General features: G+C 38.7%; 2 protein-coding genes across 3 annotated transcripts; one reads left to right on the forward strand and one right to left on the reverse strand.

Annotated features, from left to right (window-relative positions):
• LOC147866560 (uncharacterized) lies at positions 1-2,564 on the reverse strand. Its single transcript, XM_087317014.1, has one exon. It carries the CDS (start codon positions 2,505-2,507, stop codon positions 450-452), a length of 2,058 nt encoding a protein of 685 aa, XP_087173140.1. The 5' UTR covers positions 2,508-2,564; the 3' UTR covers positions 1-449.
• A 9,850-nt stretch (positions 2,565-12,414) lies between these two features.
• Positions 12,415-19,968, forward strand: LOC147866561 (ferric reduction oxidase 6-like). Of its 2 annotated transcripts, none has more exons than XM_087317017.1 (8): positions 12,415-12,634; positions 12,854-12,906; positions 16,628-16,979; positions 17,145-17,379; positions 17,541-17,886; positions 18,014-18,275; positions 18,379-19,196; positions 19,447-19,968. In XM_087317017.1, the coding sequence occupies exons 3-8, from the start codon at positions 16,651-16,653 to the stop codon at positions 19,626-19,628; spliced, it is 2,172 nt and encodes a 723-aa protein (XP_087173143.1). In that variant the 5' UTR covers positions 12,415-12,634; positions 12,854-12,906; positions 16,628-16,650; the 3' UTR covers positions 19,629-19,968. The 2 variants fall into 2 exon arrangements, with proteins under 2 accessions (XP_087173143.1, XP_087173142.1); XM_087317016.1 differs by lacking the exons at positions 12,415-12,634; positions 12,854-12,906 and adding exons at positions 16,023-16,077; positions 16,133-16,387.
• The last annotated feature ends 5,689 nt before the right edge of the window (positions 19,969-25,657 follow it).

Raw genomic sequence — 25,657 nt, forward strand, 5'->3', positions numbered from 1 at the left:
TGTAGAAAACAAATATTTTCACAATAAAAATTTGCGCTCTGCACTGCAGCAAACTTGAAAATGAATAAAACCTTCATAATGAGTTTCATAAATAAATGACCTTCATAATGACTTTCACAATAGCATCATTGCATAACACAAAAAGAACAAATTTCTATAGCAATATATGTAGCGAACTTGTATAAGAGAAAATAATCCGCGATTCAACTGTTGTAGCAAAAACATGTAAAAAATGAGAGATTTTGCCGGAATGTATAAGGGGGTTTGGCCAGGCATACCATATAAATCTGGACATATATCCATCTAATCAACAGAACAATGTTTTTTACCATCTAGCATGCACGCCGAAGAAGATTTAACTTGGTTTTGAGCAAATGAATATCCTCATGAAAAATTACTCAAATGCTTCTTCTTCTTCTTTTCAAAAAAGAAAAAACCCAAATTTGTCTCTACTCGGCACCTTTCTTTGACCTAAAATTCTCTTTGAGTTCAGAAAACTTTTTAAAGCATTGAACTTTGGTTTTCCCTGGCACAGCAGTGGAAATTCTTTCCCATCTCTGAGGTGTATCCTTCGGGAATGCTTTCAAAGCCTTGATGAGTGAGCTTTCTTGAACATCAGACCATACATCCTGTTCAACTTTACTTATCTTACCGTTTGATACTGTATCATTTCCATTTGAAACTGTTTCATGTTTCTCTTCAGTCTTCACACCCACAGATTTAATGACTTTTGTGCTTCCATTCGGTAAAGAGCTTGATGTATCTGCCTCAGCACTGTTAGTGTTAGTAGTAATAGTACTAGTAGTAGTAGAGGACTCAGAAGATTCCACTACAGAATCTTCTCGTGTCGATAATGGAGACTCGATAACTACATTTGATACTTTCCTCTTCTCTAAGAAGGAATCAAAAGCTTTGGTTGAATCTGGCTTCTGTAGAAGAACAGTTTTAACAGCCTTTAGAATCTCCTCTACAGATCGATTTGTTCCAATGTAACTTGAAACAACTTCCCATCTCTGAGATGTACCCTTAGGATACTTCAATACTGCTTTCCTTAGCAATTCCACTTCTTCTTTACTCCATGGCTTTTCTTTCTTCTCAGAAGCATTAAGAGTGTTGCTAAATACCTTAGAGCATTCTACTGAAGCTTTCACATCCTTACTAGGAGAAACATTATCAGATGTTTGGTCCAAATTTTCAAGATTTCTTAAAGCTTTTTGAAGAATCAATGCCTTTTCTTGAATATGTTTACCTTCCACTGCTTCAGATATACTCCTCAGCCTATCACTGTCAAGGGAAGTGCATAGATTTTCAATATCATCTTCTGTAATGTCCAAATCTCTCTGTGCGACCACATCCAAGGATGCAGACCTCAACCTAGATTTCTCTTTCCTCAGCAATTTCCTCTCTCTTTCTTTGTTCTTCCTCTTCGCGGCAGCTTCTTCTGATGCTCTCTTCTCTTCTTGCTCCTTCCTAATCTTCTCTTCTTCGATCAGTCGAGCAGCTTCTTCTTCCTTATCTATTTTGGCCTGAATCTTTGCTTGCTTCTTCCTTAGCTTCTCAGCTTTCTCATCTTCTCTCCTCTTCAAAATCCGTGGATCTCTCTTGTATGCATTTTCCACTATTGTTCGTATCCTCACACTTTCTTCCTTCCTGGCTTTCTCAGAAAGTTTTGCATTCTGCCTTTCCATCCATCTCTTATGCTCTCTACTCTCCGCTTCATCTATATCATATTCGTTTGCATCGGGAAACTCTCGCCAGCTCTTGAAACTGTTCCAGAAGTCATAGAACTTATCTACTTCTTCCAAGGGAGTATTATCGTCACCAAGGGAAGGAACTTGTTGGACCACAGACCATTTTGCATTTCTCATGAACACAGGACCATAGACCCTAAAGAAATCTTTTGGTGAACAATCTCCTGGTACATCATCATCAAATTCATCAGTTGAATCGTAGATCCTTCTCTTCACGGGATCTATCAGAACCTCGTAAGCTTTCTGGATTGCCTTGAAATGCTGATCAATCTCTTCTTTCTTAGCTGCTTTCTTTTCCTCTGTCTCTTCAGCGAGAAGAAGAGACGCTTGCTTATCAGGATGAAACTTGAGGGCACATTCTCTGTAAGATTTCCTCACCTGATCTTCCGTTGCGAGGAAACGAAGATGACCCAGCCCTATCAAAGCGTAGTGATCTTGCTCTCCTTGGCCAGAGGGAGACGAAGAGGATCCTTTCTTTTTCCCTTTGGAATAGAAAGAATCAGAAGAAGCAGAAGAAGAAAAGAAGCTCTCTTCTTTATTATTGTTCGGCGAGCTTCCATGAGCTTCTTGTTTATCTTCCTCATCAGCAGGACTGAGACCTAACCCTAGGATCTGCAGAGCGAGAGAGTGAAAGGAGAGGCCAGCAGGTTCATACCTTGAGGTCTTGAGTGGGGGAGCATTTGAAGAGACGAGGAGGGGAAGGAGAAGGGAATCGCGAGCTTCTGGCGATGGGTAAGTGATGAGAAGAGGTGCCATAGCTCCTTCCTTCCTTCCTTCCTTCCTTCCTCTTGATTTGTCCCTTTCTTCCTCTTCTTCCTCTTCTTCTTCTTCTGCAGAAAAATTAGGGTTCAGAGAGTGCTTCCAAGATTTTTTATTTCTACAGTTATATATAAACATGTATAAAATATGTATATATAGGTTTTGAGCATTTACACAAATGCCCTTCCTTTCTTCTCAAATGCCCCTCATTCCTTATAAACACGCATAAAAATATATAATTTGTGGGAGTTTGCACAAATGCCCCTTCTATCTTCTCAAATTCCCAAAATACCCCTCGTTCCTTCGATGAGATGCAATACATGACACCGAGAGAGAGAGAGAGAGAGGTTTTTAAGATCCATGGAAGACCGATTGCTATCTATGATACGGGGTCTAGCCCATGCCAAGGATTGTGTTCCCTCAAAGTATCGGTTCTGTAAAGGCAACGTTTCTCCAAGAAAGAAGTGTGAGGCATGTGGCGTTGCCGATGAAAGGTGGCGTGTAATGCACACACACACACACACACACACACACACACACACACACAGATTTTTAAGATCCATGGAAGACCGATTGTTATCTATGATACATGGTCTACCCCATGGAGAGGATTGTGTTCCCTCAAATTTATGAACTTTGATGTTATGGTGTAAAGCACCAAGCCGAGAGAGAGAGAGAGAGAGAGAGAGAGAGAGAGAGAGAGAGAGAGAGAGAGAGAGAGAGAGAGAGATTCTAGCATCATCTTTAGAGGTTAAATATGACCTATGTGACCAAAAATATTACATTTCACGTGATATGTGTGAAAGTGAATAGCGACTCTCGATGTTCACATAGAACAGTTGGAGTTAAGTAGTACTCTCTCCCTATGTGGGGTAAGGAAGCAAACCCATCCCTTTCTTCCAATTCACAACTAGATTGGGTCGCCACATTCTAGCTGGTCAAACCGCCTGAGAGCCGGCTGTTGCGAAGGTTTGGCACACATTTCAAGTTCCTCCCACAATAATCACCAAGTTTTGGAAGAAACTCTGGAAACAACAACACGTGAGGCAAATTACCACGTTCCAATGGCTATTAATACATAAGTTCCTACCGGTGGGAGCATGACAACGTGGGAACCTTAGCTCTCCCAATTGTGTAGAGTGCCCACATGCAGTAGAATCAATACGACACGCTCTGTGAGACAGCCCAACGTCCCATCGAATATGGCGGGGGGTTGGCCGCTTGTTGCAATTATGCCAGATGCAAGGCTCAATCTAGTGGGGAAATATATGTTGGCTATCATGGCAGACCGCAATTGGCAAATACGAGCATTAGGAGGAGGGGATGACTTTGGTGATAAAAGCACAAGAGGTTTCTTTCTCCTCCAGCGGCAATGTCCACTCCACTCCTCTTAATGACAATTCTCAAGAGGTGTTGGAATTGGTCACCCCAATAACTCTTTGGATTCTATGGAAACAACGATGTAGGCGAGTCTTCTCCAACCAAACCGTACATCCAACAAGGTTATTGCAAGAGATATGGAGTGAAATTTTAGCCACTCTGAAGAACCAATATGATGGCCTTAAGGGCGGCTCCGAGGGAGTTGAAAGACAACGAATAGCCTTCATCCAACAATGGTCGTCCTCTCCCTTTCTTGAGTCAGTGGGCATCTACATAAGATGGAACTATCGCGTCCCTTTAGGGATTCGTACATAATTGTTTCATTTGTAAAATTTTATAACTAATGGAAGGAGTTTTTTTTTGGAAAAAAAAGAAAAAAGAAAAAAGAAAAAAGAAAGTAGTACTCTCTCTCAATGTTCGAGAATTTGTATTACTAAGAGGATGTTAATATATGATGTCAATAGTTTCTATCAGAATTTTATCCATCAAACCCAATGTCGTGTAAATAGTGGGATACATGTATGCCGAGGAATGAGGTGGAAACACTAAAGTTCAGAACAAGGGGAGTTTTGAGATCAACAAGAGAATTGGCCAAAATCAAGTCTTGGTAAAGTCTTAAGATATTTATAAGATAGATTTCAAAGGGGACAAAATGAAAAGAAATAGTAAGTAACACTTGATAGGATTTGAATAGAAAAGTCGATAAAGTTTAGGTGAAAAGTTTCTATCACAATTTATTGTCCTCAAAGATCTACTTGAACCTTTTGGACCAAAATGAAACCTTTTTCACATAATGTGTATGGAATTTTGAAGAACTCTTTTCAATATTCAAAGCGATATATTGTATGTGGTGAATTGTAAGGATCATGTTTTGATACTTCTTTTCAATATAAAGCATATACCATGTTCCTTATGCTCATGTTAATTGAGGATACAATGTGGTTACTATCACGAGGGATAAGTTAGACATGGCCTATATTCATAGAGGCCAAGTTCAATTGTTAGGGGTAAAAGAATATGGCTCATTGGCATTTATGCACAAAATGATTATGTTCAACATGTGAGCTTTATGATGATCATAACCAAATCTCATTGGGCAACTAGGTTTTTCGATACGTGATTTGCATATGTATTTTGATGTGGTCCAATCTATCTCGACACACCATTGAATGAATGCTCCAATTGTGGGTGTCTTGACTCTTCATCTTATGGGTGAACACAAGTCTTTAGTACATAGTTTTTGGTATGTTGGGTCAATATAGATCATATACATATTCTTCCCTTTAAATGCCAAAGTGATATGTCTTAATATTTAGCAAATGGAAATGTCCACCAATTGTGTATATGTGTTGAACCACACGTGACACATTTGTGTAAATGTAAATGTGTGAATTTATGAACATATATGTAATTATATGTATGTATGGATAGATGGAAAATATGTTTGTTTGTATGTGACTATGAAATTAATATGGTATGCGCACCCTTACATATAATAGTAAAGTTTTTGGTGTATTAAATTCACATTTTTCTATGTGATTACTTGTGTTTATTGTCAACATCAACATTTCATAATTATCAAATTTTCTATGTGTAAGAATTGTTCAATATATGTGTGCAAGGTAAGATATATCTCCATTACATGCCTAAATTGCTTTGATTTCAACGCGCTTCACATCTTTAAATATCTCCTCCCTCACATTCTCTCAAAGCTGTCTTATTCTCAGAATAGGGAAACTACTCTATATGTTAAGCCTATTCATTTGTTCGCCATATGTACCATTGCTTTCGTAGGACTTAGCTCAAATTCTCTTTAATGTGGAATGAGGCATTGAGACGGAGATGCATTGACTATGCATATTTTGCCCGAAACAAGTGTGGGAGCTCGAGTATCACAATTTGATGAAATGAGTTTGTTTTCGTACGTTGTCAATCTTGTCTACTCCCAACACACATTCATTTCATAGTCACAATGTGCACTCTCAATCGCAACGTTTATTAGTACAATTCGTGAACATCGAAAGTCAATAAATGATTTGGTTTGGGTCCCATAACTCATATTTGACTTCCAAGGACATCAATAAATCCTATCTATCATAGAATATAGAAACAATTTATGTGATTCACACAAACTATGTAGTATACGCAAACATCAATTATAATAAAACATTCTGCCACACATTGAAAAACTCAAGACAGGGTGAAAACTAATTGTACTAAGGCATTTGGGCTATCCACTAGGTTGGAAATGATAGAGAAATAACATTGCATAATATAATACAAGATCTAGATTACTAGAAAATTGCCATGGCAACATCTCTCTAGTCATCATTTACAAGTTCTTCATTTTGGAAGTTTCCCAGAGTCACTTCGTAGTATATCCAAATTTTGAATGTTGTGAAGGAAAATATCATGGAGTTGAAGGCAATAATGCAATGACCTGCCTAAGAGATTGCTTGAAGTGCTTTTGAGGACAACATTATACACTAGTTTATCATGAGACTAACAAACTATGGATATAGGGTAATGTCTTCAATGTCTCCACAAACATGATCCTAATACATCAAATTATATACATACCTATGCACATACATGTGCGCACTTACACATAAACACAATCCATATCAAAATTGAATAGAAACTTACCCACCCACATACATACACACAAACATATAATGTGAACAAATGCATATGTACATGATAGACATGCAAGCACACAGACAAAGAACATATGTGTCCACATGTACAAAGGGATGTGCTTTGACACATTTATTGGTGTAGACACACACATACTAAACTTTTCTTTTTGGTGAGATTCTTAATTGAGAGGTGATTTTATTCCATTAAGATGAACTTTGACCCAAATTTGTGCGCATTTTTGAAGTTTCCTTCTCCATGAACCATGGCATGATTCAATATGTATGATCAATCCATGCTAGCTTCCATTAATTGTCATATGCAATGCAATAGCAAATCATAGTGAATGTTCCCAATTCAATCTTCATAATTGTATCTCTCCTAGTGATTTGATTAATCGCATAATACAATGAATTTTTTATTTACTTCTTGATTGACATAATATAGTCAAGAAAAGTGCACATAATCCATAACTACATTAGGAGAGACAATGATCAGTATTTGCGTTTTCTATAGAAAGAAAGAGAGAAAGGGGATGCATCCCATGTGCTAACAAGTTAGTAAAAGGGGGGAGATTTGCAAGACATTGTTTTTGTTGTTGCATATTGTTACCACATTCTTTGGCTAATGACCTCAAAAAGTGACAAGAACTAAAGATTAGCAAGCGGAAATGGTACATGATGGTATGTTGGATCAATTAAAACCTAGATAGGGGTTTAAATGAGGGCCAACCAAATGATCCTAGGATGATAATGATTAGGGGAAGGAGGTATTAAGGATGGAACACAAGAATCAACAATATAAGCACATGGGGAAGGCAAAGAAGGTGGTTGATAACCTGTGCCATGGAATGTATATATGGAGGGTGTTACGAGCATGACCATATAATATCTCGTGGTATTCTATACACGTGGATAAAGTGTGAGGGTTAAATGAGAGTGTAAAGAAGGGATGGATTACTTTTAATCCTTGGGATTGGGACAACCCATAAAGCTAAGTGTGAACTTGCATGGGGGCCTTAGGTCTGACTATAAATATGAGGCCTAGCTACCCTCATTGGATAACTTATCGACTATGTCGAGCCTCTGTCCTTGTGGTGGGTCAACTCTTGTAACGAGCACGCTAGAACCCACAACTTTTTGGTCTATGTGTTGAACCTTTAACCATTGTAATAACATATATGATTTGTAGCTATAACAATTATATTTTTAGTATTGGAATATTCTAGAACATTCTTGAATATTTCATGATTATATTTATTATCATAAATATCTAAACTATTCTAGAATACTCCATAAGGATCTATAAATAGGTGTTAATACATTCATCACAACTCATTCAGTTCAATACTAGTCTTTAGCCCTTAGCCTACTCTTTGTAACCTTGTTTTCTCATATTATAATACCATTTCCATTTCCTCTCTCTCTCTCTCTCTCTCTCTCTCACGAGTCACGAATTGGTTCTCAATAATGCCACTTGCCTCTTTTTATAGTGTGCTTAGGAGTATTCTTGACATTTCTAGAATGTTCCAGAGAAAGCTAGAATATACATGGATTTCCTACGTGAAATTATAAATGAAAACAATATTTTGTGTATTACGACGTCGTGAAGATTTCCGGCTATAGTGTGAAACCGGGGTGGAATGGGCAAGTCAGTGGTGTGCAACATGTGCACATGTATAGTAGGAAGACAATGTATAGAATAAGGGGGAGTATTTATCCCACATTGTAATGTCCCTCCCTCATTGGGCTATAAAAGGAAGGAAGGGGTCTCTTGTGAAGGGGTTGCCTATTTTGAGTGAGAGAGGTATACCACTTAGGTCAAGGGTCTCTATTCGGTTTAGAGTTTCTTCTAGGGTTTCTTCATCTTCTTCTTTACTTAGGAGGTTAGGGTTTCTTGTAGCCATTGGGTTTTGGCCTATGCCGCCATGGTTATATTCGTTTGCGGATTCATAATATAACTTGCTTGTATATCTTGTCTTGTTGAGGTATCTTGCTTATGTCCATTCTATGTTATTGTCTAATTCTTTTCTCTTCTTCTCGTGAGCTAAGCTTCCATTTCATGTCTTACTCTTTCTCCTCTACTTCCTAGTCTAAGACCCCCGCGGTCCTGCCTAAGATCCTACACGTACTCGTGGATTATCGCGACATAATTTGGTGAACTAAGATTGGAGGTCGAGGTACACAAGCCACGATACACGGTGGGAGCTGGTGAGCGTGAGAAGGAGGCCAAGCGGACGCAACGACTACGGTCCGGTGGAAGACTGGAAACAAGAGGAACCCTCCGCACCTATTCTAGAGATTTCGGCGGTTGCAGATCGACGTAAGACGGGTGGTGGCGAGGAGTCGGAAGCCGGAGCGGACAAGGTTACTGGAACGGGTATCCGATACGAAATGACGGACGAGCGGGGCCAAGACGATAAGCTGGAGTCGGAACGGGCTATGATAACAAAGGGAGAAGAGGCTGGCGCGGAGGTCGGGTCTACGGCGAGTGAAGGACGTAAAACGGAGCATGCACTACAGCCGGCGAAGGGCCAAGAAGCAAGCATGCACCCAGAAGAGCTGCAACGAGTGACCGGCAACAACGGACCGGTCCAGCCTTTGAGAGGCAAGCATGTGACGAGAGACGGAGTGGTAAGGTGCCATGATCGACGGACGAACGACGAGAGAGAAGGATGGTGCACGGAGAATAAAGGGGTACATGCCGAGAAGAGAAAGCGCGGCGTCTCGGAGGACATGCGAGGCCAAGAGGGCGCAAGTTGAGGTGAAGTGGTACCAAGAGCCGTGATAGACACCGACACGGAGGTCGGAATGATGGTACGCTCTACGACGATAGAGCACGACAAGCAAGGGGGAAGCGAGGAGTAGGTAATGGGGTTGCCTAAGGACTGAAGAATGAGTGCGCATTCGGGGAACGATAATGGCACATGGGAAGAGCCTACGGAAGGCGAGCGCGGAGCGGAGAGAGTCGTCACGCGGAGGTGTTCGGGACGTGGAGACGATCGAACCGACGGAGGGACATACGCGGCACGCAAGGCGCGGATTCTGGCGTACAACTGAAGTGACCGGGGGCCCAATTGAAGGGCATACATGGCGGACAAAGTCGGAGTGGCCGGGTTGACAACAACGTCCGGGAGGACCGATCGGGGAGGAAGGCACGAATGTCGGATATGGCGAATCGGATGGAGCCGATGGTTTGGGGACGTACGACGGATTGGGAGGCTCGACGGTTCGTGTGGAAGGGACGGGCATGCTCAAAGTGGAAGACGAAGTCGAGCAAGGTCAACAAGGATGGCCACGGAGGCGAGTTCCCAGAAGGAGGACATGCGCGGTCCAGAAGTCGACGGATCGGGGCCGGTAAGGAGACGACGAGACGGTCGGGTGCCGGTAAGGTGGAGGACCCAATTGATCACCGTCGCCAAAATCTCTCACCCTTTTCCTTTCTTGGCACATTCCGGTGGATGTGCGATTTGGTGGGGGTGGATGTCGTGAAGATTTTTGGCTATAGTGTGAAACTGGGGTGGAATGGGGAAGTCTGTGGTGTGCAACATGTGCACATGTATAGTAGGAAGACGGTGTATAGAATAAGGGAGAGTATTTATCCCACATTGTAATGTCCCTCCCTCCTTGGGCTATAAAACGAAGGGAGGGGTCTCTTGTGAAGGGGTTGCCTATTTTGAGTGAGAGAGGTATACTACTTAGGTCGAGGGTCTCTATTTGGCTTAGGGTTTCTTCTAGGGTTTCTTCATCTTCTTCTTTACTTAGGAGGTTAGGGTTTCTTGTAGCCGTTGGGTTTTGGCCTATGCCGCCATGGTTGTATTCGTTTGCAGATTCATAATATAACTTGCTTGTATATCTTGTCTTGTTGAGGTATCTTGCCTCCGTCTATTCTATGTTATTGTCTTATTCTTTTCTCTTCTTCTCGTGAGCTAAGCTTCCATTTCATGTCTTACTCTTTCTCCTCTACTCCCTAGTCCAAGACCCTCACAGTCCCGCCTAAGATCCTACACGTACTTGCGGATTATCGCGACAACGATGTATAGCTTAATGGTAAGGCTTCCACCCATGTGACACACAAGGTCATGGGTTTAAATCCTTTTGAAGCCATACCATACTATATCATGAAAACATTGAGCATGAGCTCCACGGATCATCCTCAATCTGATGGATAGACAGAACGAGTAAATCAAATTATTGAGGACATGCTTCGAGCATACGTTGGTGCAAAACCAACAAAATGGGAACGTTATCTCCTAATTTTGGAGTTTTCTTATAACAGCTCTAAGCATAAATCGACATGATATAGTCCTTTTATGTTGATGTATGGTTTTTAGCCACGAGCCCCGATTGATGTTAATATACATCATGAGGAGTTGTGAAGTACGCATGATATGTTGCATATTGCACAAGATAATATAAAAACAACTCAAGATAGAGCACATTTTTGTGCCAATCATAATTGGCAACCTCGTGTATTCAACCCTAGACGCAGGTATTTTTACGTGTACCTCACAATTTTAAGACATTGTCTATAGGTAAGTTGGCTAAGTTAGCCCCAAGGTTTTGTGGACCTTTTACAGTCCTCAAATGAATGGGTTCATCAGCTTATCATCTCGCTCTTCCTGATGGCATTGAAATCCATCTAGTTTTTCATGTAAGTTGTCTAAAAGAACTTCTTGGTTTTGGCGACAATACAATTACAACTGCAACTTTGGTTATTTCTGAAGAATTATCTTCTAAACCACATTTACCAAAAAGAATTCTCGATGTTAAAACAAAACATTTACGATCTAACATAATACGAGAATTTAAAATTAAATGGATGGATAAATCTGTCAAAGATGCCACATGGGAACACGAAAATACTCTTAGAACTAACTTCCCTAACTTTCCATTACAAGAGTGCAATGTTTTAAAGAGGGGGGAGTATGTTACGTGCATGAGCATATAATATCCCGTAGATAAAGTGTGAGGGTTAAACGAGAGTGTAAAGAAGGGATGGATTACTTTCAATCCTTGGGATTGGGACAACCCATTAGGGCAAGTGTGAACTTGCATGGGGGCCTTAGGTCTGGCTATAAATATGAGGCCTAGCTACCCTCATTGGATACCTTATTGACTACGTCGAGACTCTGTCCTTGTTGTGGGTCAACTCTTGTAGCGAGCACGCTAGTACCAGGTACGACTCGACGCCACGACGGTGGTATGGGATGCCGATTGAGGCTCGAGTCCGTGTCGATCCCTTCATTCGGGGGTGGTTGGGTGGATCAACACCCTTCTTTCTCTCTCTTCTCTTATTTTCTATCTATATTATCCTTATCATATGCTTACATTAGTAGTTAGCTCTAACAGAGGGGAACAAAGAAGAACAATCCAAGGGTTAGGAATAGAGTTGCGGTAGAAAATAAATGAATCAATCCTCCCATAGAGATGAAAGAACATTTAGCCAGTCCCGCTCAATATGGGTATTATGGGGCTAACATTTGACAATAAGGTGCAAGTAAATCCACCTAGCGGACAATGTAGAATATTCCCACAAAGGTTAGAGGAAGGACCATCAATTTTTTATGGTTGATTGCTATAACATAATTCCCACACCGTATTGAGAGATGTAATGTTTTGTTGTCACGTAGTTCGATGATGAATAATGATTGAAAGTACAAGTTATTTTGTAAAAACTTTTGAAAACGTTTCGAGATTGTGACTATCATAAAGTGTTTGTAAAATTATGCGAGAACTTCATGACAATAATTGTCAAAATTATGAACAATTTTTTTGTGGTTTGAAAATCAATGCACAAAAATTGGTGTTATCTTTTGTTCAGAGTAGAACTTTTGGGTCAGATGTGGGCTAATTCATATGAGCGGGGGGTAAGGATTGATTAGTCTCGATCATATGGTGGGAGATAACTTTAGAGTGTTTTATCACTTGACCGTTTTAAATAAAGCAATCAAGTGTGAAATAGATAAGGGCCTAGGGTTTGATACTATATAAGAGGGCTAGCTACCTTCATGAAAGGGATCATCTTTATTATTTTAATTATAGAGACTTTGTCAGTGTAGCAAAGCTCTAGCTACATACGCGTGTGTCGCCTTCTTCAAACCTAAGGTATGATCCATGTTTAAACTTGGTGGTACGGGACACCAATGGTGAACCCAAACTTGTCTCTAACCTTCATTAGGGGTGTTTGGGTGGTTTAACACCTTTTCGTCATTTTTTCTCCTTAATTTTGCTTAGCAATAATTTAAATTCTTATAGTTGTATTAGAGTATACTTAAGTTTTATTCTGTGTTCTTTGTGTTTTTCGACTTTCTCTTAATCCTACAGCAATTAATGCATTGCGTTTTCTCGATCTAGGAGCAAGCAATTCGAGAATTACAGTATTTTCCATTCCTCTATTCTTTTGTTTTATTCAATCATGTTAATTATCCTCAATCATATTGGTTCATTGGACTACCACCTTGACCTTCCAATTGGCATCAAAGTCTATTATGTCTTTCATGTTAGTAATCTCAAAGGGTTGTTGGGTTGGGAGTATAATTCATTTTCTATTAAAACTCTAGCTAGTTTTGAGGATTTGGCATCCAAACCTCATAAGCTAGAAAGAATTCTCAATTCTAAGTAAACGCTTATGATCTAAGCATATTCAATTGTTTAAAATTAAATGGATGGATGGTTCTATAAAGAATGCTATTTAGGAGCAGAAAAATGCTCTTAAAATTGGCTTCCCTAAATTGTCATTATTAGAAGCAAATATTTAGAAAGGGGGAGTTGATTACGAGCATAATCGTAACCATAGTTCTTTAACCTGAGGTCTTAGTATGAGCTAATTCATAAGGAACGAAGGGTAAGGATTGAGTTACTCTCCATCCTATGGTGGGAGATAACTTTAGAGTGTTTCATCACTTAACCACTTTAAATGTAGTCAAGTGTTAAACAAACGAGGGCCTAGGTTTTGAGCCTACTGTAAAATTATGCGAGAACTTAAAGACAATAATTGTCAAAATCATTCAATTTTTTGTGGATTACACCAATCAAATGCTAGATATAATGTGGTAAGGATGGAGGAGGAGCAAATGTATAAGGAATCACATATCATTGCTAGAAAATGTCACGAATATTGTACTAACATGTTTGTCTCTGGTCATAACTGATGATGGTGGTAAACACATGTAAACTTCATTTATCACCGTGGGTAGGAATCTTGATGGAGATATTAGGGAGGATGAGGTATAGGTGGGTGGTCCCACACTTTCATGGCTTTATCAATTTTGGTCATGCTTTGATAAAGCCATGAAAGTGTGAACTTGTTTCTTTTGATTTAGTTTTGAAAATTAATGTAGAAAAATTTGTGCTATCATTTGTTTAGAGAGGAACATATAGAATCTAGGCTTGGCAAAAAATGGCGACTTTCTTTATCGAAAAAGTCGGGGTTAAATGTGGGGGAACAAGTATACTAGCCAATTGGTGAAATATAGTGAACCCTACCAACAAGTGAAAACTGGGGTTCAATGATAGTAAATCATTTGTTGACATCAAGGCGTAAGTTGTTGTAAGATGTACCATGTTGTCCACCTCTGCACATATAATATGAAAATTCTTCGCAAAGGGAGTTCCCATGAACTTCAAGAGCATTGGATTGGGAGGACAATCTTTCTTTCCCAATTAATTTCATTGAATGGGAAGCGTTGGATTGATTACAATGGTGATATGTTGTCCACAAAGATAACCGATTTAGGATAATTAGGTCAAGCTTCGGGATTCCTTGAAATTGTAAAGAAGTGTGATTGGACCAATACCCCACCCAATACAAAAGTGTAGAACTTTACATCATAGTTGAGGTGGAAATTCCAACAAATAGGAGATCTTGTCTTCCATTTCATGCTACAAATTTTATTTGCATAGTGTGGGTGGGACGGCTAGTTGTATGTGTTGCAACTTGCATTAGAGATGAGAAACATTGTTGGTGGGACATGTTTCTTTTGTATAGTAGCGTTGAAACATATTGCACATAATTTTATGCCTTGTCCCTTGTCCAAATCAATTTGGAAGCATCCTTGAAAAGGAGGTAAAAAATTGCTTTCCAATGGGTGTTCCCACAACTAGAGTTATTAGTGACTTTACTACACTAATTTGTGCTTTAGTTCTTGAGGCAAAGGGGTTCTAATCCTTAAAGTCCCTTGTATTAATAACACATACAATCAAAACACACAGACACAGACACACATAGACACAGACACACAGACACACAGACACACAGATACACAGACTCTCTCTCTCTCTCCAAGAGGTTGTAAACAAAGAGAGAGGATAGACTTGCATTGGCGATCCAATAATATCTTGCTAGCCTAAAAATTGTAACAATATTTTTAAATCATTTGAAAAAGAAGAAGAAAAAACTTTGCCTTCTCATTAGTTCCTGCCCCTAGAAATTTTCATATTGTGCTTCATTTTTGTATAACTTTATCTTTGTTATCTTTTGTCAAATGAAGGGTGCTTCTAAAATAAATTTGCGAAAGTCAAGGGCACATTTTATACGTGAACTTAAAGCAAAGAACATTTGAAGTTGAAAATTATCCCAAAAAATATATGAAGGGCAAATGAGAGTCGAGACCATTTATTTACCCTCTCTTCCAAGTACATATTCTAGATATATTAGTTTCTTCCACATGTATTGACAAGCAATGATGGGTAAATGAATGTATTAGTTCATCCAATGCAATACTAATTCAAAATATACCCCCAAGTCTATGAGCAATATTAGAGTTGACTAGTAGAGGTTATATAATTCAAAACTTAAGCACGATGCTCGTATTATCGTACGGCTAGACGAATCATGTTCTTGCGGTTATACAATACATAACTTAAGCAGGATGCTCGTGTGTGTTGTACGACTAGATAGATTACATACTTTGGTGAACTATTATGCAACTTCCAAAGAATGACACTAGGAACATCACATGGCTAGAAAAATTTACCTGCTTGGGCCATAGAGAAACTCCATTTCGGCTACTAGTACAACCCCTCCAAGATGGACTATATGTAAATATTATGTGCAATGAGCACTTTGTTTATTGTAACTTCTAAAATATAATGTCCCATGGGCAGGCACCTCGACAAATGAATCAAGCGGCATTAATTTACCTCGATTCGACACATGCAAACAATGTCGCATGAACCTATACTCAATCGTATTGGAGGTCTGTCTCTGATCATTAACTCGACGTATTATGTGATCAAAGCAAACGAGTACATTGAGAATCTTCATGATTCGATATCTCGCGAAGTACATGGCAAGATGAGTAGTACACGTTTGACTTAGAAAAAGGTTCGTACACATTTGGGTTATTTCAAATATGTACGTGAAAGAAGGTACAAAAGCTTATTAAAGAGTACTGAATGTGGAACGATGGTCAAAAGTAGCTAGAGTAGTATAAATAGAGTGAATTCAGTGTGAGCGTACATCCATGTTAGCTAGTTGGACTGGATGCAGGTCAGTGCCATCATAACCACAAAGCTTGATTAGCCACTAATCAAGACCTTAATCCCTACTTATATAAAGATAGCACCCACTCCAGAGCCTCAAACACTCCCCCCCCTCCCAACAAATCATGCTTAACGGCATCCCGGCCTTGTCGACCGAGATCGGCCGCCCCAAGCGGGACTTGGAGGTGATCAAGCAGGAAATAGCTTGGGCGCGCTTGGCAAAATTCACTACGCAAGGCGTGATCGTGGCCTCGTGCATCTTTTGGGCCGCGTATTGGCTCGTCTCGCCCGACCCTGCGGCCGACGACAAGTATGTCGAGACCTTGGTCGGCGGTCGTACTCACTCTCGCTTCTTCAATTCCGACGGCTATGAAGGTAACCTTCAGGAAGCCTAATTACTTACTAAATAGTTGAGCTTACAAAATCGGAGGTTTTGGATGCCCGATCACCGTAATTAGTAAAAAAAGAAGAAGCTTAGGATTAATGAAATGGTTTGAAAGCATTTGTCCATAGTATGTTTGGAAATCTATAGCTCCAGCAGTACTGATTGTATTTTTATCCCCCTTCCATCATCCCCTCTTGCCGGTCTGGGGGCATGTGTAATCAATGATGCAGGTTCGGCATTCATATACCAAGCCATGCCATTCATGGTGGTGGCCATGTTGGGGTTCGCGGTGATAGAGCTAAGGGCAGTCATAAAAAGGAAAGAGGTGGAGATAGGTTCATTAATATCGGCTAATTCAGCGGGAAATACTGCGGGGAAGCAGATTTATGTGAGAAAGTGGCAATGGAGCTCCTATCCATTGTGGATCGACAGTAGCATATTCGGCATCCTCACGGCCGCAGAAGTGGTCGGGATCCTCGGCATCCTCTTCTTGATCTCATACAATTTCGGAAGGAATGTGCACCTCTCGTTCGGCCGAATCGACGAGGGGACTATAATGTTTCACCATGCGCCGCCTGCTATGTAATGATGCCAAAATCTATATACCTAACTATATGTATATATATATTCCTTCCACAATGCATTATATAAAACACATTCGGGGGTGAATGAAGCTCATTGGGATATGGGGGAGGAGTTATATCATTATCACTATTAGTATTGATCGGTCGGGACTTGTGAACGCAGCCCGTGGCAGAAACTAGATTACGCGTCTTATTACTTGGGGACAGCCGCAACGGTGCCATTCTCATTGCTATGGATCCCGGTCTCGAGGGGCTCGGTGCTGCTGCGGATCGTCAGGATCCCATTCGAGCGTGCGGTCCGCTACCATATCTGGCTTGCAAACCTAATGGTCCTCCTCCTCACCCTCCATAGCATAGGCTATATTGTCTACTACTCCTACACCGGACAACCTGAACAGGTAATGTCATATTATGTCTCAACTAATGCATATATGTCTCAACAAGGAATCCATTGAAACTATGTCCAAAATATATCCAAGCATCGAATTGGCTTTTTATATACATGCATCTTTCGTCAAATGTCGAGCTACTAAACATTGGACCATGTATGTCATCTCAGATCTATGGATGGGAGACAAGCAACGATTCATGCGCTGTTGTCGCGGGCTTAGTCGCGTGGATATTGTCGGTCATTATATGGGTCACGTCCCTCGACATCTTTCGTCGCCGTTTCTACGACATGTTCTTCATCGTGCACCACTTGTATCTCCTCTTCTCCCTCTTCTGGATCTACCACGCTGTATGGAACTATCACTTCTTCGTAATCCCCATGTTGCTCTTCTTCGTCGATCGCTTCCTCCGGATGGTCCAATCCCGAACTGTCGTTAATATCCTCTCTGCCAAGGTCCTCGAGTCAGGGGAAGTTGAGCTCAAACTCCCTCTCAACTCTAAAGATAGTGGCCAAGGTATGTGACCGTATGTCCTTATTAACACTTAAATAACAAAATGGCTATAACTTTTGGAAGTTATGTCCCAACCTCTACTCTAACTAAATCATGTGCCACATCCTACTTCAAATGTGTTTGTAATCAGGACACCTCTCTTACAATGCACTTTCAACATGGTGTCTCCAAATCGCCGGTATCTCCAAGCAACAATGGCACTTCTTCAGTGGAGCATCATCACCTTTGGACAATAGCCATGAAGTTTCCATCATAATCAAGCCCCTTGGTAATTGGACGAGAGCACTACGTGACGAGTTCGTGGGTTACAAGAAAGCGTCAAACTCTTGTCCTTTCTCCTTCAAGGCTAGAGTTGAAGGTCCCTATGGTGATGAATCCAATTTCTACCTAAAGTAAGAGCCTTAACGTAGCAACTCTTTATATTTACTTGCTTCTAAAACTTCGATAATATTGCTCAATATAACGAGTTGCCATGTTTCGTTGTAATTGTTTCAGGTATAAGACCCTCGTGCTTGTGTCCGGAGGCATTGGAATAACTCCCCTCCTTGCAATACTTCGTGACATTTTGCATCGATATAAGAATATAAAGTACAATGCATCCACATGCCTTCCTACATTCATTACTGTTTACCATTGCATAAGGAAGCCGGAGGAGTTATGTGTGTTGAATAGTGTAGATCCTAACCAAATTCTTCCGGGCTATGACACATTGGGGTTGACAATCAAAATCCATGCATATATAACCTCACAAAACAAGGATGATTATCACGAATTACATTCTAAACAAATTGGGGGGTTGGATATGAATCACGAAATGTTCGACATTTCTACATTTACGGCATCACATCCAGGGTCACAGACCCTGGTATTCCGACCACTTGTTGGTAATGGGGGAGATGTTCAAGGAGCAATTTCAAGTATATGCATAACTGGGAGTACCTTTTGGGTAGCATGCACCACCATTGCATCTATTCTAGGTTATGTAGTTCTTTCAGGCTTGGCTAACACTCTTATTATCAAATCTTCTACTGAACCTGGTTTCCCTAACTACAACCGTGCACATATAGTGGTAGCTTGCGTGTGTTTAGGAGTTGTAGTATTTGGTGGACTTGTCGTTTTCATGTGGTCTCAAAAACTTAAACAACAAAGGAGAGATACATCCTCGGTACAACCAAGAAACCAAAGTACAATTAATTCTCCATCCAATAGTAATGATGAATTCATTGTAGATGATGAAACATGTGTTGGATTGGATGTCAAGGCATCTCCATGGATCGGTGATGTGCACCTTTATCGTCGTCCAAAGTGGAGAGGTATAGGCCCAACAAATTGCATCCAATGCTTTAAAATATGTTAATTTCTCTTTTACTCCATGATTGTTAGCTTGATGGGATCCTTGTCATGGTTTCTACCGATATGTCCTATATATCTGAATTGGTTTCCCTCTAAAACACACAGTTACACACCTAATGAAAATTTTACAAACGTTTTCTATTAATATTGAAATTATACCAAATTAGGTTTGAGAAGTACTTACCTTCTATTTCATAATACGATATACAGATGTTTTTGATGATCTTGCCAAACAAAACCATGGCGAGTGTGTTGGTGTTCTTGTGTCTGGATCCGAGAGCATGCAAGCAGACATTGCAAAACAATGCAAGAGAAAAACTTCATTTCATCTGAAATCTTCAGAACCTACAAGCATGATGTTTCATTATCACTCTGTAAGCTTCAACCTTTAGTTACCAACATTCTTGGGGTTAATGCTTATGATCACATGATATTAATGTGAGCTTATCTATAGTTGCTCACCTATTTCTTAGAAATGTTGCACTTGATGTTGTAAATAATAAGCAAAAATCGAGATACGTCATATATGTTTAGCATACAAGGTTTGTGAAATGTCTTGTCGAGTTGTGAAAATAGTCACAAATTGTGTAAGCAAATGTATTATGATCCTTATAATTTTGTTTTTTGTGAATATACTCATATAATATACAATTTACTACAAAAATGTATTTACTCATTATAACATGTATCTAGCTCTTTCATCCTTAATTTGAAGGCAAAACATGTCATCCATTCTTAGGCTACTAGCATGCATGCTAAAGTCTTAAGAAAATGGAAAATCACAATCTTCTTCCTAATGTAATGAATTGAGTTTACCTGAAACGACTACCTTAAATAGTTGCATTCCAAGGCCTTAATATAGGCTAGTTGAGGGATTGGGGACATCACTCCCCAATGTCAAACTAGACTACACCATACATAAACACAAAAGCACATGTTTAGAACTACACTCCGTGCAACTATGGAAGGCTTAAAGGCTTCTTAACACACACCTAGTCAACACACAATTAAAGAAATATGTTAGTCTCACTTAAATAGATAATTATAATATAAGAACATTCAAGTTATCTTAGTTAATTGATAAATAAAAAACGTGCATATATATCTTGATCTTGATTAAGTACAATAACTGTGGAAAGGCTACACAGAGGAAAGAAACTCTTAGAGTATGCAAAATGGAGAGAGTGAGGACCAAAGGATAGCCCTAAAGTTGGGGCACCTTAAGGCCTATTTTACATGAGAGCTATTACTTTTTGACCTTTTAAAAGTGTTCCTTTCATTTACGAGCCCATTTATGAGCCACCAATCATCCCAACCTAATAAAGGGTAGTTCCCCACAAATTACAATATGACTTTGTTTCTTGTATACCTTTGCATACATTTGGGTTTTTTCTTTTCCTTTTTGGTTGCTATTTGTTGTCTTGGAGAGCCTTATTTTTTGAACTTTCTTTTTCGTTGTGCATGGTTTGTTTTCTAATAAACTCAAAGATTCTCCTCTCTACTAGCTTCGCCTTCTCTTTGCATCTTCTACCCATTGTCCCTTGGCAATTTCCTTCTCTACCCTCACCTAGTTATGGGCCCGATTTCAACTCAAACTAACAAACCGTTAAGCTATGGTTTAACAGGTATCAGTTCCAATATAATTAAACGGTTTTGTTTGGTTCAATTGTTATTAAACAAATTGGTTCTAAAACTCAGTTTATTGGTTTATAGGTTTAAGTTGTTTGGTTTTTTTAAAGTCAAGATTCACCTTGGTATTAATGAAAAGATGTCCAAAGGCTACAAACAATCCATACAATAAAATATAACCCTCTTACCCTCTTACCAAACCGAAACAGAACCTTCTCTTAGTTTCCACATTTTCTCACCTTCTTTGTTGTATTATGTTGCTCGCTATCTTGCCTCATATCACTCCCATAATCTCATTATCTGCCCCCCGCCCCAATTGAACCGAATTGTGAAACCGTAAAAACCGCAGTTTCGTGGTTCGGTTTCGGTTTTCAACATAGGTCAAAATTTTAATTTTTTAAAATTTATAATATTTCATTATTTAGAATTTTGAGAATTTTTAAGATGTTCCTAAAATGTGAGAATAAGGTGTAAAAATGAAAAGATTGTTAAAAAACAAAATTTAAAATTTTTTAGAATTTTTAAACAAAATTGTAAAAAAATAAAAAATAGAAACCGTTAAACCGTTTAAACTGCGGTTTTTTATTGTTGAAACCAAACCAAACCGAACCGAACCGTTTAATAAAACCTAAACTTGAATCGAAATGAACCATTGAAACCGTTAAGCCGTCAAACCACGGTTTCACGGTTCGGTTCGGTTCAAACCAAACCGTTGCCGATTGTTAAGTACACTTGGGAGTGTACACATATTAGGTTGGAGGGTTGTGAAGTATCTCTCAAATATGTTACTTGTTATGAGCATAATTGTAACTATAGTTCTCAAACTGTAGGGTTAGGTTTGGTGGGAGATAACTTTGGAGTATTTCATCACTTGACCACTTATAATAAAGTAGTCAAGTGTGAAATAGACAATGTGCAGGGTTTGGGGGGGGGGGGGGGGGGGGGGGGTGAGTATATATTAGAGGGATAACTACCTTGATGAAAGGGATCATCTTTATTATTTTGATAGAGACTCGATCAATGTGGCAAAGCTCTAGGTTCATGCACATGCGCCTCGTTCTTCTTCAAACCTAAGGTACGATCCATGTTCCAACTTTGTGGTATCGGATACCAATGGTGGACCTAGATCCGCCTCTTAATTTCACTAGGGGGGTTGTTCTAACACTTGTTCTTCCATCTTTTCTCTTTAATTTTGTTTAACATTAATTTGGATTATTATAGTTGGTATTAAAGTGCATCATTAACATTTTCTTGTTTGTGCTTGTGTTTTTCAAAATTTTCTTGATCTTACAGCAACTCTCGGAGTATGTTTATCGATCTAGGAATAAGCAAGATGGGAATTACGGTATTTTACGTTTCTCTCTTCTCTTGTTTTTTATCAATCAGGTTAAGATTTTTTTCTTCCTCTTACGGGGCATATGATGTTCACCCTTCATGTAAAAATTCTCTATGAGTAAGTGTGCTAAATTAGCCCCATGCTTTTGTGGACCTTTCGTAATCCTCAATCATATTGGTTCATCAAACTTCTATCGTGACTAACTCACACAAGGTTCATCTTGTCTTTTATGTTAGTTGTCTCAAAGAGTTCTTGTGTTTGGAATGTAACTCATTTTCTATTAAACTTTGGTTACTTTCGAGGAAATGATGTCCAAACCTAATAGGCAAGAAGGAATTCTCGATTCCAACTAAATGCTTACAATCAAAGCATATTCAACAGTTGAAATTTAATTAAATGGATGGATTGTTCAATCAATGATGCTCGTAAAACCAGTTTCTTGACTTTTCACTATGAGACACAATTTTTTAGGAAGGTGCAGTACGTTACAAGTATAACCATAAACCTAGTTCTTTAACCTTAGGACAAAGTGTGAGCTGATTTATAAGGAAGAAAGTGTAACAATTTTGTTATTCTCAGTCCTATGGTGGGAGATAACTAAAGAGTGTTCCATCATTAGATCCTTTATAATAAAGTAGTTAAGTTGGTTTGAGCCAATATAAGAGCTCTAGCTACCTACTTCATGAAAGGGATCATCGTTTTTAATTTTGATGGAGACTCTTGCAATATGATAAGGCTAGCTTCATACACATGTGAAGGCATCAATGTTTGGTGATGGTAAGCCAATGATGGTACAAGAATCTTAAGTTTCTTAGGATTGAACTCTCCTAACCCTCTAATAGTGTGTGTATATTATGTGCCATTGTTCACACAACAAAAGACGAAAATAAACATGTAGGTGTCCATAGCCCATTCACAGATGTAGGAAATGTTAACAATATATTATATCATCAACAATTGAATTATTTATCCTCCCATTCAAGGGATCTATCAAAACCTCATAAGTTTTAAAGGTTACTGCAAGAGATATGGAGTGAAATTGTAGCCACTCTAAAGAGCCAATATGATGGCCTTAAAGGTGGCTCCGAGTGAGTTGAAAGACAACGCATAGCCTTCATCCAACAATGGTCGTCCTCTCCCTTTCTTGAGTTAGTGGGCTTCCACATTAGATGGAACTATCGCGTCCCTTTAGGGATTTGTACATAATCGCCTCATTTGTAAAATTTTATAACTAATGGAAGGAGTTTTTTTTTGGAAGAAAAAAAAAAAAAAAACCTCATAAGTTTTCTAGTTCACCTTGAAATGGTGATCAATCTCTTATTCTTTTCATAATGAATCTTTTTTTTGCCAAAAAAAGATACTACATTAGTATTAGAAAACGCCCTTAAGACTATACATACAAGATATACCATAGATCCCCTTTTTTCTAAATACTAACCATCGGCTTAAATAAATACTTTGGTGAAGAGTAAAACCATTCCACCTTATTAGAAATGCAAGTTGGGCTTATAAAAGCAACTTTGTGATTTGTCATAGTTGGCCCTTGTCGACACAGACAATATTTCTTGGATCCCCAAGAAGACGAAAAAACCCTATTGACATGTTGAAATTGGTTCAAGTTAAAAACACAAGCCCATGTAAGCATTGTAAGTGCATGTCAGTAGGATAAATTGTACAAACTTGTTCGTCTAGAATCGATGTCCAATTATTCAAACATCTCAAATTTACTAGACACTTGTGGGATATCTATGTACTGGATATTTCCATGTTGAATAAATGCCATAAATGCAATGGTTGATTTTCGATGCAAATTTGTAGGATTTTTGTACTCTAAATCATGTTGGGAGTTACAAATAGTTTATGCAATGTAATAAGAAAATATCATTTTCATAGAGGTCAAAATTCTCATATGAGATTCACTATGTTCACAAACTTTGGTTTGTACATAATACTTGGTGGTTGGAAGTATGAATTGGTATGATCATAATATGTTGTGTATGACATAGTAACTAATGTCATACAACAAATGATAACACAAGATGCTTTTATGGTCTAGCTTCTTCACATTTCCATTAAGCATGAAGCAAGGATTTAGCCTTTCAAATTGATAATATATGACCCTTTTTATAAGACTCATGCAACACCATTGTTTCCACTCCTTATGCTATAAAAGGAAACACAACTAACAAATACAATAGACATGGATTGAAGTCACATTGTATTTAATGTTGCAAAACACAAGATTTGTTGCTATGGTAAATTTTTGTAAAAAAAAAGATTTATTGCTATATATTTATCATATGCTTTACAATACAATATGCCCAACCTTATGTATCTACAAGTAATGATTTGTTGGGACTTTTAAAAGTTTATTATTTTGAATATAAAGAGTATATTGCTTTCCTTTGTGCTACAAAATCATAAAAGAACAATTTGGATCATCTTCGACAATAGCTAAATATCCTTGTAATATTCATGATCATTGACATATTAAGTATCTAAACATATAATTCTCGAGATATTCATAACATCATCAATTTAGGTTTATTGTAGTTGACAAATGCCTTCCAAGTATTTGAAAACTTGCATATAATATTATTGTTCCTTGGTTTTCAAATCTTTGTCCACATTTAATAAAGACAATTAACGTTGGGCAAATGCATGCATTAGTTCATGTGATGCAATACTAATCCAAAATCCAATGTGCAATAATACATTTGAGTAGTTCTCATGTGAATACAAGTGTCATTTTAATGCAATTTAGAATAGTGTGTGTCGAAGGTCTCATTGCACGTAATATTTACATAAAGTCAACCATAAAAGGCATTGTACTAGCAATTAGAGAAATTTTCATGCGGCCCAGGTAAATTCAATCAACCAAATGACGTTGCCACAGGTATCATCGAATATTAATTACAAATAACCATGGGCAAATGCATTTATCAATTCATCATGTGATGCAATGCTAATCCAAAGTGCATACCCATTTGTATGCTCAATATTAGAATTTTGTAGTCATATGAATGCAAAGTTTCATTTTAATGCAATTTTCTATAGTAAATGATGCTTTCATTGCCTCGAATTGTTTACATAGAGTCAACCACAGAGATGTCCTAGCTGTCGAAGAGGAGTTTTTGGTCTGGCCCAGGTAAATTCATCCAGCCACATGATAGTACTTCAAGCATCATTAATAATGACAAGTAACAAACGGCACATACATGCATTTGTTCATGCGATGCAACACTGTTCCAAAATACATCCTCATTGTGTGTACAATATTAGAATTGAGCAGTAGTCATACAAATACAATGTGTCAATTTAGTGCAAATTTGAATAGTAAACAAAGCTCTCATTGCATGTAATATTTTCATAAAGTCAACCACACATGAATTGTACTAGCAATCGAAGAGGAGTTTTCGTATGACACAAGGAAATTCATCTAGCCATATGACGTGG

This window comes from Azolla caroliniana, unplaced genomic scaffold (genome assembly GCF_043228905.1).
Source record: "Azolla caroliniana isolate FFs.n. ecotype wild unplaced genomic scaffold, voAzoCaro1.0.p SCAF_3, whole genome shotgun sequence".
In the NCBI taxonomy this organism is placed as follows: Eukaryota; Viridiplantae; Streptophyta; class Polypodiopsida; order Salviniales; family Salviniaceae; genus Azolla; species Azolla caroliniana.

Coding starts and splice junctions, on each gene's coding strand:
- LOC147866560 (XM_087317014.1), bottom strand. CDS start 2,507: ATGGCACCTCTTCTCATCACTTACCCATCGCCAGAAGCTCGCGATTCC.
- LOC147866561 (XM_087317016.1), top strand. CDS start 16,138: ATGCTTAACGGCATCCCGGCCTTGTCGACCGAGATCGGCCGCCCCAAG. Junction 16,388..16,627: donor CAATTCCGACGGCTATGAAG/GTAACCTTCAGG, acceptor TCAATGATGCAG/GTTCGGCATTCATATACCAA. Junction 17,380..17,540: donor ACACCGGACAACCTGAACAG/GTAATGTCATAT, acceptor ATGTCATCTCAG/ATCTATGGATGGGAGACAAG.